General features: G+C 36.0%; 1 protein-coding gene across 10 annotated transcripts in view; it reads left to right on the top strand.

Annotated features, from left to right (window-relative positions):
• The window catches only part of G3BP2 (G3BP stress granule assembly factor 2), an 86,828-nt gene extending 70,597 nt beyond the window's left edge, over window positions 1-16,231 (top strand). For 5 of the 10 annotated variants that reach the window (XM_074396282.1, XM_074396284.1, XM_003931987.4 and 2 more), the window contains 10 exons: window positions 1,128-1,209; window positions 1,961-2,134; window positions 2,910-3,000; window positions 4,091-4,193; window positions 4,716-4,896; window positions 5,877-5,975; window positions 10,531-10,633; window positions 11,782-11,910; window positions 12,534-12,652; window positions 13,299-16,231. In XM_074396282.1, the coding sequence (XP_074252383.1) occupies window positions 1,128-1,209; window positions 1,961-2,134; window positions 2,910-3,000; window positions 4,091-4,193; window positions 4,716-4,896; window positions 5,877-5,975; window positions 10,531-10,633; window positions 11,782-11,910; window positions 12,534-12,652; window positions 13,299-13,571 (1,354 nt within the window). In that variant the 3' untranslated portion in view covers window positions 13,572-16,231. The remainder of the gene's footprint in view (window positions 1-1,127; window positions 1,210-1,960; window positions 2,135-2,909; window positions 3,001-4,090; window positions 4,194-4,715; window positions 4,897-5,876; window positions 5,976-10,530; window positions 10,634-11,781; window positions 11,911-12,533; window positions 12,653-13,298) is intronic. The other 5 variants (XM_074396287.1, XM_074396288.1, XM_074396289.1 and 2 more) reach the window with 1 other exon arrangement.
• The last annotated feature ends 1,747 nt before the right edge of the window (window positions 16,232-17,978 follow it).

The following is a 17,978-nucleotide window of genomic DNA, read 5'->3' as shown; positions in this document are numbered from 1 at the left end:
CAGCTTGTCCGTTTAGATAATAGCACTTCATGAGATTGTTTTTTTTTTTTTTTTGAGATGGAGTTTCGCTCTTGTTGCCCAGGCTGGAGTGCAATGGTGCGATCTCGGCTCACCGCAACCTCCGCCTCCTGGGCTCAGGCAGTTCTCCTGCCTCAGCCTCCTAAGTAGCTGGGATTACAGTTACACGCCACCATGCCCAGCTAGTTTTTTGTATTTTTAGTAGAGACGGGGTTTCACCATGTTGACCAGAATGGTCTCGATCTCTCGACCTCGTGATCCACCCGCCTCAGCCTCCCAAAGTGCTGGGATTACAGGCTTGAGCCACCGCGCCCGGCCATGAGATTGTTAAGAAAGTTAAGTGAATCTGTATACATAATACACTAAAAACATTGCTTAGCATAAAGGAGGCTCTTATATGGTTTACTATTATAGGAGTTGCATTTTCTTTGTGAAAAAATTAACTTCACACCTTTGAGCCTAATTCAGAAAGATGTTAATTCTAATTGCTTTAGATAATGCCAGAGAAAGACTAATTCACATATACTTAGGAACAGTACAAAAATATTAAAAATAAATTAGATGCTGGAGTAATTTTTGATTTTAGACTTGGTCTCTGAATTATTTCAGTTATTTTAAATCTAAACATTTTAAGCCTTTACAGTTAGTACTCATTTGGAGATCTGAATATAGTATTAAACTCTGATTCCCAAACAAATCCATATAGCTGAGTCTTTGTATCTGAAGAAAAAACACAGGGTCAATTACTATAGCATCTGTCTTTAGAATGTACTAAATAGTCAAAACTATTCTATTTTCCACTTAACAAAAAATAGATGTGATAAGAATTAGATGTGAATATCTAATGATTGTCTACTTACTGTGCCTGATAAACTAAGCATTCTCTGTGCATTATTCATTTAATCCTTACAACAACCCTATGGAGTAATTACTTTTCCTATTTTATTACCAAGGAAACTGAACTTAAAGACCATAATCAACTTACCTAAGATTACACAACTAATTAATGACTGAGCTGGATCTGGAACCTAGTTTATGACACCAGAATTCTACTGCCTCTTAGGCTTCTCTTGACATTTCAGTGTTAATCATTAATTATGGTTTTGCAGATTTTATGGCAGGAATTCTTCTTATGTTCATGGTGGAGTAGATGCTAGTGGAAAGCCCCAAGAAGCTGTTTATGGCCAAAATGTAAGTATCAATTTCATGTACAGTTAAGAAATTTTGTGTTAAGTTGGAGACTTTTAAAAATAGCCTTCCTGTGTCCATGGATTTTTTTTCAGTATGATTGTTAGTTATAACTGAAATTTGTGTTTGACAATAATTGTCAAGCATGCTTTGAGTTCTTAAACATCATTTTTGTATGCAACATGGTGTTATCTTGAGATAGCTACAAAGGAGAAAATGGTATGTTTTATATCATTGATGTATTCTATACATGAGATAGTGGAGACAGTATATTAAGTTTATACAAATCTGAACTAAACCCTATGCTATAGTAATGCACAGAAATATATGTTTCCTGTGGCCTAACAGGGAAGGAAGACTTTGTGTAGAGGATGTGAGACTATAAGATTTGGTCTTACCAATCAAGAAGAAATTATAAGTAGACAAAAAATAACATCAGCAAATACACAATAAAATTATGTGTAAATTCAAGGAGCAGTCAACACAATTTGTGAGAATGACTACTACAGAAAAGTGGAAGAAAGCTGCATAAAGCCCAGATTACTGTGCAATATCAGAGAGCTGTTGTGATTTCTTGTTTAGGAGCATCAGTCTGGCAGTGATGCATAGCATGGTCAACGGATTCAGTTCAGGCAGGAAGATTAAATAGTTAATATTGTAGAGTTGTAAGGAAATCAGTGAGAGTAGGTAATAGTATTGTGTAGGTAGTGCAGTATCACAGGAGTTTATATTTTTCCCTCCTTCCTTAATAAAGGATATACACCACAAAGTATTATCTCTGAACTTCAGTGAATGTCATACTAAAATTCGTCATGTGGATGCTCATGCAACCTTGAGTGATGGAGTAGTTGTCCAGGTCATGGGATTGCTGTCTAACAGTGGACAACCAGAAAGGAAGTTTATGCAAACCTTTGTTCTGGCTCCTGAAGTAAGTTTCTCATTTCACTTAGTTTTTATTTATATGATTGAATTTGGCTGTTGGTAGTTGGTTGGAAGTGTCCAGTGGTTTCTTCTAATAACTTTAGATTTGCATATTGCTATTTTTGAGAAATTTGTGTTTGACCTGTTTGAGAGCACACGCGCATGTGTGTGTATGCATATGCTTTGACTATATGGAATTAAAAGTTAGATACTGATATAAGTGTGCAAAGGGATGATTAAGATTACATTAATATAGAAAAAATTAGCTGGGTGTAGTGGCAGTCACCTGTAATCCCAGCTATAGTGGTGGGCGCCTGTAGTCCCAGCTACTTGGGAGGCTGAGGCAGGAGAATTGCTTGAACCCGGGAGGCAGAGGTTGTAGTGAGCCGAGGTGGCACCACTGCACTCCAGCCCGATCAACAGAGGAGACTGTCTCAAAAAAAAAAAGATTACATTAATAATACAAAAAGTACGGGTATATTTGAAAGATTACATTTGAAAACAAAATAGAAAAATTCTGTTAGTTTCTTTTTTGATAAAATAGCTGTTTCTTGAGTTCTGCTAGGTTGGTGCAAAAGTAATTGTGGGTTATGCTGTTACATTTTTTTGAGTGACCTTTTTACTTTATGTAAACATCATAGCATGTTCAGCATTGGATAATTATATTGAGTCCAGATTATTTCTCTAGTATTAAAATGAGAAATTGTGTATGCCATGTAATTTGCTCTTTTATGTAATACCAGATTTCTGGGTATTTATGGAATAAATGTTGTCTCCTATAGGGATCTGTTCCAAATAAATTCTATGTTCACAATGATATGTTTCGTTATGAAGATGAAGTGTTTGGTGATTCTGAGCCTGAACTTGATGAAGGTGAGGTTACTTTGAAGATAACAAAGGTAGAACGGTTCTGTTGGTACTCTTTATGGACTAATTTCTCTAAGTATGAAGCTTAGGGAAATTTGCTTCTTTATTGTAACTGAGTCAAACATCCTTTTGTTGTTTTTTTGTTGTTGTCTTTTTGTTGTCCTTGCTGTTAAAAAAGAGATGTCCGTTATTTGAAGTTACACAAAGATGTCAAGAAAAAAGGTTCCCTTCAGTCTCATACCCTGTAGATAATCAGGTTTGGTGCCTATTGGAGAAGGTGTTTGGATTCTGTACTTGGCAACGTGTATTTTTATAAATAGGGAATTATACTGATTCAAAGCTCTTTTTTTTTTTTTTTTAATGTACTATGTCTTTATTGGCCATCCATGTTGTGGCTATGCCGTAATTATTTAATTGATTTTCCACTGACATGCATTGGTTAGTTTCTTTATCACTGTTGCTCTGTTAAATAGATGTGACAAAGAAAATTAAAGTGTGCCTTTAATGTAACTTATTTCCTACCTTTTTCTTACTAAAAGATTTGTTTTGTTTCCTAACAGAGTACAATAAATATTAAACTTCATCCTTGCTTTTCAGTTTTTGAGAGAACAGGGGATATTGCAGTTGAATGCCTTTGTGGAAAAAAACAAAACAAAACAAAAAACGGTTTTTTGGCCGAGCGCCTTGGCTCATGCCTGTAATTCCAGTGTTTTGGGAGGCCAAGGTGGGCAGATCACTTGAGGCCAGGAGTTTGAGACCAGCCTGGTCAACACAGTGAAACTTCGTCTCTATTTTAAAAAAAAAATTTTTTTAATTAGCTGGGCGTGGTGGTACATACCTGTAACCCTAGCTACTCAGAAGGCTGAGGCAGGAGAATCATTTGAACCTGGAAGGCAGAGGTTGCAGTGAGCTGAGATCATACCACTGCACTCCAGCCTGGGCAACAGAGTCAGATGCCCATCTCAAAAAAAAAAGAAAGAAAATTGTCTAATTTTCTTTTGTGCTATCATACCACTTCCTTAAACATGTTAAAAATATGTGCATTAGAAATTGTGAAGGCTCTTTAAGAAATATGTGCTGTATTATGTATTGCCAGAATCAGAAGATGAAGTAGAAGAGGAACAAGAAGAAAGACAACCATCTCCTGAACCTGTGCAAGAAAATACAAACAGTGGTTACTACGAAGCTCACCCTGTGACGTAAGAATAGTATTTGCAAGATTACATTTGGTGTGAACTATGTCAGCAAGGTGGTTTTTGTTCCTAGAATTATTGTTGGAACTAAATTTTTGATAAAACCACCTACTAGGTCAGTATTTGAGTACCTGTTGTATATTTGCAAGAAATTTGGAAAGAACTGTTTTATTTAATTCAAAAATTGAATATGGCTTGCACCAAAATAGTGGTTCCTTACTGAAAATGTAGTGTTTAAGACAACACAGAGTAAGCATTTTATTTTTATAAAATAAGGTTTGTAGTTAGCACTAAAGTAAACATTCTTAGTAATTCAGTTTTTAAATGGTGGGGTTAAAGAACTGCTACTTGAGAGTATTATTCCTTTCTGCCTTACAGTTCTTTTTGGATTTTTGCTTTGAATACTTTATAGATCTAGGACAGATTATTGGCATATGTATGACTAGTTACACCCATTGGATTAGAGAGAAATTGAATTTTGTCTTACTTGAACTCCTACTAAAAAGTGAACTAAATATTTTATTGTAGTAATGGCATAGAGGAGCCTTTGGAAGAATCCTCTCATGAACCTGAACCTGAGCCAGAATCTGAAACAAAGACTGAAGAGCTGAAACCACAAGTGGAGGAGAAGAACTTAGAAGAATTAGAGGAGAAATCTGCAACTCCTCCTCCGGCAGAACCTGTTTCTCTGCCACAAGAACCACCAAAGGTTAGACCAAAGGAACTCTTTAGACTTACAACATCACATGTTCAAATTTGGTGCCATTAATGAAGTATGGCCTTTGTTCTATTAATGTTAAATTGTTGAGTAAATTATGTATATGAAATAAGCTGTGGGGTTTTTTTGTTATCCTGAGAAAATTTTATTGTTTCCTTGCCCCGCAATATACTCCTCTAAGAGTGAAATTTATAACTTAAGATGAATCCTTGTCTGTATACAGTGTTTAGTAACTTATATGAAATTATTTGGATCCATGTATAAGGCTGTCAGTTGTTCTTTTCATTCTGTAATAAATTCTCTGAGCACAGATGCACCAGGAGTCATGCAGTTTCCCAACTTAAACAAGTTGGACTATAATTAAAAGAAGAGATACCTGTTGTTTGTGGTTTAAATGGGATCAGTTTCCTTTCTACACCAATTAAACTATCTTGGAAAGATGAGTGACACCCTTAGTGTATCATGTAAGCCTACCTAAAACTTCTTTTATCTTTCTTCAAAGTCGAAGGTTAAAGTATATTTGGGTAGTGATAGGAGATTCTTTGTTCAATTTGTGAATGTCAGAGTTTCCAGCTAATGCTCTTTTCTTTCCTATCCTTCCCCTCTCCCTTTAACACCATCACACACCCTGTCTTACCCCCAAAGGAGAAATGAATTGGTTCTATTAGGTTCAGATTTTTCTAGCATGTTAGTGGTTTTGTTTGCCACTTGCTCATCTACTTAGAGTACGTAGGAACTTGCTTGTGGTTTTATTTAGTAGTCAGACAAAATAGTTACAAATAAGCTTGCATAATGAGATTTTGAAAGCTGGCACATAGACTGGCATGTGTGTGTGTGCCTTTCTTTTAGGAGTCTTCCAATATAGAGCAATAGTTTAGAAATGAAAAGAAAATATATATTTGGAAGTTTCCCTGTAGGAATGTTGGTGGTTTTCCATGATTAGTAGTCTAGGTTTGTTGCATTTCCTGCAGGCTTTCTCCTGGGCTTCAGTGACCAGTAAAAACCTGCCTCCTAGTGGTACTGTTTCTTCCTCTGGAATTCCACCCCATGTTAAAGCACCAGTCTCACAGGTAACCAATCTGTGAACACATTGGATTGTATCCTTGTTACATTGCCAATTGCTTATTTTTTAAATACTTTTTAAAATGAGTCAATCAGAAATTATGGATTAAATATACAAAAAACTTGTATTAAATGTCAGTGCACCCACTTTAAATGTCAAATCTCCATTCATCATCTACATAGGTGGTATTTGGGGTTTGGGTGTGTGAAATACAGATTAAGTTGGTTTTTACCAATATGCAGTATTGTCATTTAAAAGGCTTCTTAAAATAACAGAATGTTCCTTTTTAAAAAGCTTCAAATTCTATTCAGCAAAAATATTTTAGGTAAGAAATTTGGAGAAGCACAAAGTAGTGTGGCGTAATAAAGAATAATTTTTAAAAAGAAAACAAAACTTTTTAACATACGCTGCCTAAGCTCTCGGTGTGTACATGGTTCACACCACTTAATTGAAGCCTGTACCAACTTATGACTGTAGTGTTCACCTTAACTGGTCATTCTAGTATTCTGCTTTTTGTCTGTTTGTCATCTTACCATTTCAGAGCTTTCAAAAATGTGAAAATAAGACACTGCCTACCTAAGAAGTTTGTTAGATTTAGTTTAGAATGAACTAAATTCTAATTAAGTTTGTCAGCATATAAAGGGAGTCCAATTTTTTTCCGTACATTTTGCATTAAACTTCATTCCACTAGAAAATTTATGCTTAAAATGTTAATGTATGTGTCTTTTATAGGTTCTAAACAATGAAATTTTGAGGTTTTAAAGGTAGTAACTTATGTAGTTTTTCTGGTGTTAGGACATGTGATCAGCTACATAAAAGTAGAATACACCCATGATACTTTCTTTGTTTTTATCTGGATATTCAGGAAATATGTGATTACCCTTATGTAAGATGGCCCCCCAGAGTTCCAGCTTAACAAAGGAAATCCCCAGTATTGTGTGTGCTTTTCAACCCATCTGGAGACTCAATAAATGACTTTTGGCCCTTCTTTTGAAATCTTCATTTCCTATTAGATTTGGATTTGGAACCTTTGGATTATTTCATTTCAGAGAGTTTAAACAGTTAAAAGTTAAAATAGCTAGTGCTTATTATGCCTTTGATATGTGCCAAGCATTGTGTGAAGCACTTTTTATTCTCAGTGAATCCTCACAATCACCCTGTTAGGGTGAGTACTGTTACTTCTATTTTAGAGATAGAAATATTGAGGCCTAGAGTAACTCACTGTTGTGCCCATAGTAGGGGTGGGCTTTGAAGTCATGCAGTTGGACATGAGTCCATATGCGACTCATGTAAACGTTTATTTTTTTGAGACAGAGTCTTGTTCTGTAGCCCAGGCTGGAGTGCGGTGGCAGTGACACTATCTTGGCTCACTGCCACCTCCACCTCCCCAGCTCAAGTGATTCTCCTGCCTCAGCCTCCCGAATAGCTGGGATTATAGGTGCCAACCACCACGCCTGGCTAATTTTTGTATTTTTAGTAGAGACAGGGTTTCGCCATGTTGGCTAGGCTGGTCTCGAACCCCTGCCCTCAAGTGATCCACCTGCCTTGGCCTCCCAAAATGCTGAGATTACAGGCGTGAGCCACCGTGCTCCACCTGATTTAAACCTTATATGGTTCTCCAGCACATTGCCTGATAGTCACGTATTTGTCTTAGCTGTTTTTACATCAAAGAGGATTACATCAAAGACGTGCCTCTTGCCCAGAAAAATATCTTCATATATATCTTAAGTAGTTTTCCTTAAGTTTGAGTATTTTTGAAGTTAGTTTTCAAGTTGTAGGAAATGACGTTGTATTTCCTATGCCACCCTGTTAATAAAACAAAAAATTTAAATGTTTAGAATTTAAACTTTAAAACAATGTTCTAAACTCTTTAGGCTATACGTGAAATGGATTCATGATATTTCTACTTGATTTAATAATCCTTCAATTTTACTTTTTGTGTAGTATTCATTTCCTTGTACTTTGAACATAGGTTATGGAAATTAATTCCAGGGTATTGGTAGGCACTAACTTAGAAGTAGGTAAGTTAATTTCTTGAAAAAAGATTTTGTCTGGAAATTGACTAGTTCACCTTAAATAGCTTATGTTTAATTGAAGGGCTTATTATTTGTGGTTATACCTGCTTTTTATTGACTTGATTTGATGGTTCTGTAATTATTTCATATTCTGTTTGACCTTCATTTGTGGGTTTGTCATTTGATCATACTTTCTGGTTGCATGGAATTAATTTTAAAGCCCTCATAGTACTGTGTGGCATATTGGCCATTTTATCTGTTCAGAAAAACTAGTTTTAATCATGAAACTGGAGACCTGAAGAATTACAAGTATGCAGCTGGCTTAGTTAACATATGTCAATCAGTTACTGAAGGGGACATTGTTAGCTTTTTGTCGTCGTATTTTTCTTGAACTGGCATCATCAGATATCTAAAGTCAGATTCCTGAATCAATGGCATGAATTATTTGTAAGATGTTGGAAATTATTAATATTTAACTTTATCTGTTTTTAACTTTCATCTTTAAAGGAAGAACTTTATTTTGCTGCTTGTAGTTACTTGTGTTTTGATCATCTGTTTTGAAAAGAATTTAAATCAGTGAAGATCAGGGCCTCAAGTTCTTTGATAACATTTGGATTGGATGAGTCTAAGGTTTTTCTTAAATTTTGTAATAAAGGTACACTTGCTATTTTTATTAATTGCCAGTAATACACTAGCTTCATTAAAATTTAACAGAGTACATTTATTCTCTAATTCTGTTTTACATTCATAATGAAGTATGCTTTTAGACCCCCTTAGCTGAAGTTTCTAAATAACTGCCTTTTTTGGCATCATATTTTGCATCAAATTATTATGTAGAATTAAACTCCAAATATAGATAGCAGTGACCTCAGAGCTGTCACTTAAATATCCTTGTCAGACATAGCACATTATCCTGCATGTTTTGGATCAGAGAACTAAAAATTTAATTTAATTTAAATAAACCAGTAGTTACTGAACATCTTTGTCTAATAGCACTGTGCTTGGTTCTTTGGGTGATGTAAAAAGATATGGGCCTTGGGCACAGCATGCCTATAGTCTCAGCTACTTGGGAGGCTGAGGCAGGAGGATCACTTGAACCCAGGAATTTGAGGTTACAGTGAGCTAAGATTGTGCCACTGCACTGCAGCCTGGGCAGTAGAGTAAGACCGTATCTATGAAAAAAATAAAAGATATGGACCTTACAGGAGTAAATACATAAAAATAATTTTTTTAAAACTGGAAAGAGTTAAAATAACTCATTTATAACTGGTAGAATCGTAGAACATGGTGAACAACTTCATCTTGAGGGAAATGGGACACTGACATAGAGGAAAACAGAATTTGGGGAGAGGCAGGCAAACTCTGTTAAACTGTTAGCAAAGGAGTTAATATCCCTTTTTTGGTAACGGTGGCTGAAATCATTGACATGAAATTCTCATTTTTGAAAGAAGCATTTTTGTATCAAAATTTGTCCTTATAAATTACACTATCTGTTGTATAATTAAAGAATTTGAGCCACTGCATGGACCGAGGTCCTCAGAGATCTTTAAATATGGAACTGAAATTACTAGCTTTCTGATTTGAGGACATGTTCTCCATATCCTGTTGGATATTTTCAGCATCCTTTATAGGTTCATCTATTTTGTGTCTCCTTGAACCATAAATATTTGGGTAGTAGAAGGTCTGAAGAAGTTGGGAATACTGAAAAAAAACCTGTTGTCTTGAGGAAAAGGTAATAGCAGATGCCAATGTAACTTTGTTTTAAAAATAATTCTATGTTTAATTCAGCAGTTGGCAGAAACTTTTGGTAGGCATCTTAAGCTGTTCTATTACTCCCAACCTCCTAGTTAGGGAAAAATCACTGGGGCCAGTACTTCAAATGTGTATTTTTCTCATAAGGAAGAACAGTAGGGAGCTAAAGGAGTTTGACTATCTGAGATGCTACATGCAAGTTTCTGTAAGTTTCTGTCATCTTTTTAGCATGCATTTTAACTTAAAGGTAGCAATTTTAGGTGATAGAGCAAGCTAATTTTTATACTTTGAACTACAAAAATACTGATTTTAAGATTATGGGCAGAGATTTAGGCAGTACTACTGAGCACTATTACATTTGAAAGACAGCAAACTAGATTTTCAGAAATTTTGTGTTATGTATTTTTGTCTTAAGATAAAGATGGCTTTTAATTTTGTTTATTTACATGGAGTGGTTCATCTTGCATTTTTGTGATTTTTTTTTGGGGGGGTAGCAATGCTTTTTATCCTATTTCAGTATTGATATAAGTTTAATGAAAAAATGTAACTGTAAAAAGCATCTTAAAATTGTGAGTTATACAGCCTTGAGTGGGAAAACAAAAGCTACCTACAGTCCTAGATTGGTACAGAATATCTTGATAAAAATTTATTTTTCATATACATAGGACACTATGTTAAAAACATTCTAAACTTAAAACTATCATTATGTCTACTAGAGACCTGTTGTTAGTTGCTTTAGTTGATTTTTCTCCTGTGGAGTGTTTTTTATAATGTGTTTTTTTCTTTATATTTTAGCCAAGAGTTGAAGCTAAACCAGAAGTTCAATCTCAGCCACCTCGTGTGCGTGAACAGCGACCTAGAGAACGACCTGGTTTCCCTCCTAGAGGACCAAGACCAGGTGAGTCAGCTCCGCCTTTATTATTTAACATTTGTAAGGTTGGAAAAGACTGAACTTTAAAAAACCCAAAAACTGTGATGTGTTCTATACACAGACCCATAGAGTATCAAATTGCTTAAAGATGTGATGTGAGCAACCCGCTAAAATTGTATCTGGGGTGAATAACCAGTTTTTAGGAAGGATTGGTTCACATGCCATGGAGACATATTTGGAAGGAGTAAAAGACTTAACAAGATTCATTTGGTTATTGTCACTGGTTTTAAGAATTCAAAACCAAGCTGCCAGTAACCTACTCTCTTAGCACTGTCTCTTCACAGACAAACAGTAAGCACACCTAGATTCTTCTTATTTTGATTTTTAAGTAAGTTGCCATGATTTTTGACTAGTTTACATTGTTAGCTATACATGTTATACTTTTATTTGAACTGTGTAAGAATTTTTAGATTGCTTTTGAAAGAAGATGGAAGAGATAGAGATAGTGACTATCACATTTACAAATATTTTTTGTTTTTTAAAGTAAACTAGAAGTTGTACATTTGTCACTGATTAAACTTAGGATCTTGAGTGAGACCTTAAATTCTGAGCTTTTATGTCAAACATTACACAAATTATTCTTGTATTTGCCTCACTTTGTTCTGTGTTATTGAGAGAATCAAATAAGATTTTCTTTATATCTATATACATATACACTAAAATGTATAGACTACAAAAATGTGATAATTGCTGTTAAAATTTATTGATTTTGCTGTAGTGACATACAGCCAAATAATTTTGAATTTCAAAAGACTAAGCAAATATTTAGCAGGCTGTACCTCACTTTCTGAAGTCTGCTTGGTTCCTGGGTGATGGCAGCAGTTTGGTTAAGGAGGAATACCTATACTACTAATACTTGATTTTTGTATAATCAGTCCGGTAGATCTAGAAGAAGCTATTTTAGCAACCTAGTCATTGTCCTCACTTTATATTTTAGTGTCATGCTGTTTTCTAACCTAGTAATAATAGGTATTTTTGCCTCTTTTTCAAGAGGCTCACCTAGTCTTATTAAGCTAAAACAGGAATACCAATAGTAAGTGATTTTTACATTCATTCCTTTGAAGTAGTTTTTATGATGTTGTAAACTTTAATATCTGCTCTATTTCTGTTTTCAGGCAGAGGAGATATGGAACAGAATGACTCTGACAACCGCAGAATAATTCGCTATCCAGATAGTCATCAACTTTTTGTTGGTAACTTGCCACATGATATTGATGAAAATGAACTGAAAGAATTCTTCATGAGTAAGTGATTTATTTTTCTGTAAAAGTTTTTAAGTCATTTTAAATTAAGCAAGAAGCAAATAGAGCTTTTTTAATAACTACTTTTTTAAATGTTTCTCTCTTTATACTGTGTCCAGCTACCAGTCTCACCTCAATTGAGAGGAAGGGAGTAGATGACTGTATCAGATGTTTCTCCGTGACTGCTTAGTGTTGACTTGGTCTGGCTCAACAGAGTTTAGAAGAAACAGCTGGATGAATCAGTCATAAATTCAGAGATACGGGATTCATTTGGCAAATGGGTCAATATATTAGGAGAAACTACGTTGTCTTTCCAAATTATGCAGTTAACTTTACTTTTGAAAGGACTAACAAAGATGCAGAGAGGCAGGCAGGCTACTTGGTATCTTAGGTGATTGCCTGCTTGAATAAATGTACCTTAGCTATCACTGTGTGTAGAAGCTTGTGAGTTTTCTTTTAAAATGGATCAAGGAGATTAAGATTATTCATCCTGAACAATTATAGCCGTCGAAGTATTCTGTTAGAAATATTTAACTCTTGATGTGGTAGATATTTTCACAGGTTTTGGAAACGTCGTGGAACTTGTTAAAAATATTTAACCCTTGGTGTAATATATATTTTCACAGGTTTTGGAAACGTTGTGGAACTTCGCATCAATACCAAGGGTGTTGGGGGAAAGCTTCCAAATTTTGGCTTTGTGGTTTTTGATGACTCTGAACCGGTTCAGAGAATCTTAATTGCGAAAGTAAGTGATTTAAAGGGCATAATTCAAGACTGTTATTTCTGTTGTGTATATTAATTTGGGGCATTTAAAAACCATAGAGAATCTTTTAATAGTAAAGCTAAAAATAGTTAATTATTAAAGAGTATTTATGCAATGAATAAAGATTTGTTAGCAGTTTAAAGTCTAAGATGTGGATCATTTAAATTGCGTTACTTGCTTTCCTGAAAAAGGTGGGAAAGATTGCATGTTAAGAATTTTGGCAGGGTACAGTGGCTCACACTTGTAATCTCAGCACTTCGGGAGGTTATGGCAGAAGGATTGCTTGACCCTAGCAGAGTTCAAGACCAGCTTGGGCAACAGTGACACATCATATCTACCAAAAAAAAAAAAAAGTAGCTGGCCATAGATTATAATAGGTGGTGGACACCTATTATAATCCCAGCTACTCAGGAGGCTAAGGTGGGAGGATCACTTGTGCCCGGGATGTCATGTCTGCAGTGAGCCATGATTGTGCCACTGGCTGTTCACCAGCCTTGTTAATAGCTTGAGACCTTGTCTCGAGTTGGGTGGGATGGGGGGTTACACTTACCTAACTTATCTGTTCAGAGTAATACATTTCTATTGCTGTCTAACTTGCCCATGTAAATATTTTTCTCCTCTTATAAAGCCGATTATGTTTCGAGGAGAAGTACGTTTAAATGTGGAAGAGAAAAAAACAAGAGCTGCAAGAGAGCGAGAAACCAGAGGTGGTGGTGATGATCGCAGGGATATTAGGCGCAATGATCGAGGTCCTGGTGGTCCACGTGGAATTGTGGGTGGCGGAATGATGCGTGATCGTGATGGAAGAGGACCTCCTCCAAGGGGTGGCATGGCACAGAAACTTGGCTCTGGAAGAGGAACCGGGCAAATGGAAGGCCGCTTCACAGGACAGCGTCGCTGAAGCTCCACTGTTGGCAAAGTCTTGGCAGTGGTACAATATTCATCGTGTTTGCATTCTTGTTAATTTTTTTTTTTTTTTTTTGGCTTTGGAATGTGACACAGCCTTTTTGATCATTTCTTTGATGTGAAAAGCATCTTTTGGTTATCAGTTAAATTGAGGTGGACATTATTTCCCCAGTTTCACAACAGGATTCACATTGTTAATTTATAAATCTAGACTTGGAGAATTAAGGACTGAGAACTGACCATATTTTAAACTGTCTACGACAAAGTGAACTTAAAAGGACATGCCCACTGAATTCAGGTCCTTTGAGTCAAAAAAAAATCTTCTGCTGCACATTTTGTTTAAGTGTTACTGTTTCTGCCTGTTAATGTTGGGAATACAAATAGTGCAATTTGTGCAATTGGAGAATCTTGCCTTTTTTCTTGGCTCCCCCCAAAAATACAAACCAACAGAAACTTGTTATGCACTCATCAGAATGCACTAATGGGTACTCTGAAGTCATTAACATTGACATCTGCAACAGGTGGCAACAGGGAAAAAAATCTTTCATCTTCTTTTCCAGTAGAGAATAGTTTGTGAAATGATGAGGGCATTTTATCTGCTTGCTGTGACCAGCGTGTGTACACATAAACCTTAACAAGACTACAAGTATATTCCAGAAGGAAATCATTTTAGTTATGAACTAAATAACAAAAATTAGAACTTCAAACGCGGTGGTCTTGACTATTAGACCAGATTTAGTAGCTCCATATCTAAGATTTTTCTACCTGCCCCTCTTCAGTACAGGGATGGCTGGCTGCTCAACACACTCCTCCTCCCCTTTTTCCTTTCTTTAAGCTGTGTACAGTGATAATTGTCTTTACTGTATTTTTGTTCTCTGGTAATGTAATAAGCATGATGGTGCCTTCTATTAATACATCATTCCAGTCTTGCTGGTAATTTTGTACAGTATAGTGTATGAATTGCTGTGCTGCAAAGCCAAACAGCTGCAAAATGTTGAAAAATCATTGAAATGTATAAAAATTGCAGTATCTTTAAAATCAGTAAAATGGACTAGCATATTATTTATCTTGTTCTTCAGTTAACAACTTTGTGTTCTCTGTGGGAGGGAGGGAGTCCTGTGTGTTTGTGGGGAGAGGGAAGGAGGAAGTCAGTTACTTGAGTAAGTGTCTAGTTGACTTTTCCCTTGGCTAGAATGTGGACTTTGAAACGTATCACTTCAGCACTTGGAAAAGTCAGTCAGCTCGATGTACATTTTTAGTGACATTTTAAAAGCAGTCAGATTCCATAAATGGCAAGTAAGCCTGAAGTGAGGATACTGCAATTTTCAGAGAAAAGAACAGCAGCTCTTAAGTGTTTGCATTTTCTATTTGGGGGGCAGGGAACTGTCATTCATTTTGCACAATTCTTGAACTGATGTCAGCACCCGAGTGGCTCCTGAATTTAAGTCTGGGACGACATCTTTTATTTTTACATGAATCTTTAAACAATTCTGTGAGCAAAGTTTGTAGCTGCTGGATTATTGTCTGTCTGTATAGCAAGTTCCAGTAAACCACAAGTATGGCAAAGCTTATCCAATTTTATGCTTGGAGCAATCAGTAAATACCAGTTTCTGATGTTTCAGGCAGGAAGTGAGGTAAATAAGTGTGACCACTTAAAGCTGCTCATTAGCATGGAAGACTTCTCCATTCTATCTTTGTAAAACAAACAAGATATGCACTTGACATAGTAGCAAATTGGTTCTGAATTATGCAACTGTTTGCTATTTAGTAAACTAGCAAATGATGGATGTATTTTGTTTTTTTATGTACTGGGCAATATGAGTAAAATCTGTCTCTTTTTTCCCCTTTGAATGAGGTCTTCCATGTTTGAGGAAAAGTCTTGCACTATTGGATATATTTTGGGGACGCAGATTTTCATCGTTTCCATTTTGGGGGGCTTAAGGATTCTTTTTTGTTTGTTTGTTTGAAACAGTTTTATACTTTCTGATGTATAGTACTTGAAGTTCTTACCAGAAAATTACTTTGGAGTTTTGAAGCCTTTATTAATACTACTTTCAAAGAAGCAGCTGTTTTATTGTCAGTGTTTTTTCCCCCCAAGCATATTTTCCTCTATTCTTCTATTTCCCATTTTTTATATATACACATATATAAAATTTCCAATTCAGGATATTGCCCTGCCATCCATGAAAACTCTTCTGGCACCAAAAGTAATGACAAATGTTAAGTGTAATAGAAAAGTAGAGCAAAGAGCCATTCAGCTTCAGTCTTTACATACCATGAATAAAACATTAAAACATCATATGGAGAAGTTTACATGGTGATTGTTCACCTGCAGTACTGTGGACTTTTAACATTTTGTCCTCTTTTCAGTGAACCAGAGTAAAAATATTCATCTACCATTACTGTTATTTGCTGATTTTGTTTTATTTTTTGATGGTAATATTCTGTCCTTATGACACTATTGCAACCAAATTGGCTTTACCATCTTGGCTTTAGTAGGTATAGAAGACAATGGATTACCATCTTTATTGCTGTAATGTGTTAAGCATTATATGCTAGTAGAATCTAGTTTAATTGTTTCAGGTGGAAAGTATTATTTGAGTTTCCATTTTGAATGTGTTTGGACTAAACAATAAACTACTGATGTCTGCAGAATTTATCTATGTCCCTAATTTAATCTATAGTTCTTATGTTCCCAAATGTTTTCTCCCAGTTGCATTGCATACAGCCTAAGTGGGAATAATAAGCAGTTGGGTTTTAGAACAATTTATTTGTGAAATTTGATATATGAAAAAAGTAAAACGTTTAAGTAACACTTGACCATTGTAAGAGATCTACCCCAGTCCAGTTAGACAGCTGGTATACAGGTTGAATGTTAGAAGAGAATATGTAGTAAGAAAGGTGAGAATGATTTAAAGTAGACTACAATTTTGGATTTTCTGAAGTATTTCTGCCTTGCATCTCACAAGGAAAGGAGAAAGGAAGGGATGAGAAGCTTGAGGATACCTGAAATTACGGACATGACTCAAGTTCAGAAATTGGAACTAATTTATTGAGCTCTGCAAGAATATTGGTGTAATCAGCCATACTTAGTCATGCTTTCAGTGAAAAATGAGGTCCTAAAGCATGTGTAATTTTAGAACCTGAGCCTTTTCCTTCCTAAAGGGGATGATACATCTAAATTTTACCTGACATTAATAACAGTTTTAAGATTCCTAAATCAGTCTTAACAAATTTGTACTAGGGAGAAACCAGAATAACCATTGCTTAATCTTAGCGGGGAAGGAAGAATTAAACCTTTTGTAAACCTTTAGTTATAATTTATCCGACTATGGCTATGGAAAAACATTTTTTAAAGGAGATAAGATGTATATCCCACACTGTTGAAAATAGGTTCAATTTTGAAACAGCAATTATTACTTGTTTCCGGGAATTAATATGGAACAACATATTTGAAAACCTTAGCCACTCAAGAGGTTGAGTTGTTCATCATAATTTATATTTTAGCTACAGATCAATAGAGACCCTGGATTTTTTTTTAAATTTTGTGTTCATAAGACTTCCTAGCTAGAAGACTGTTTTGATCAGTTTGATGCCAGCACTCTAATTTATTTAAAATTACTGGATAAACAATTTAAGTCATGAAAGAAATTTGTGATTTAAGTACATTCACATAGAAAATAATTTATTTATTTATTATTTTTTTTTTTTTTTGAGATGGCATTTCGCTCGTTACCTAGGCTGGAGTGCAATGGCACAATCGGCTCACCGCAACCTCTGCCTCCTGGGTTCAGGCAATTCTCCTGCCTCAGCCTCCCGAGTAGCTGGGACTACAGGCACGTGCCACCATGCCCAGCTAATTTTTTGTATTTTTAGTGGAGACGGGGTTTCACCATGTTGACCAGGATGGTCTCGATCTCTCGACCTCGTGATCCACCCGCCTTGGCCTCCCAAAGTGCTGGGATTACAGGCGTGAGCCACCGCGCCTGGCCTGACATAGAAAATAATTTGCGGCCGGGCGCGGTGGCTCAAGCCTGTAATCCCAGCACTTTGGGAGGCCGAGGCGGGTGGATCACGAGGTCGAGAGATCGAGACCATCCTGGTCAACATGGTGAAACCCCGTCTCCACTAAAAGTGCAAAAAATGAGCTGGGCATGGTGGCACGTGCCTGTAATCCCAGCTACTCGGGAGGCTGAGGCAGGAGAATTGCCTGAGCCCAGGAGGCGGAGGTTGCGGTGAGCCGAGATCGCGCCATTGCACTCCAGCCTGGGTAACAAGGGCAAAACTCCGTCTCAAAAAAAAAAAAAAGAAAATAATTTGCAACATTAAGTCAAATTCCTAAATAATGAATTTCTGGCAGTTTTTGACAAATAAGGACTATAATCTGTTTATGTAGTACATG

This window comes from Saimiri boliviensis, chromosome 3 (genome assembly GCF_048565385.1).
Source record: "Saimiri boliviensis isolate mSaiBol1 chromosome 3, mSaiBol1.pri, whole genome shotgun sequence".
NCBI lineage: Eukaryota > Metazoa > Chordata > Mammalia > Primates > Cebidae > Saimiri > Saimiri boliviensis.
The sequence above is the reverse complement of the archived record's forward strand: the minus strand, read 5'-3'. Positions and strand labels throughout refer to the sequence as shown.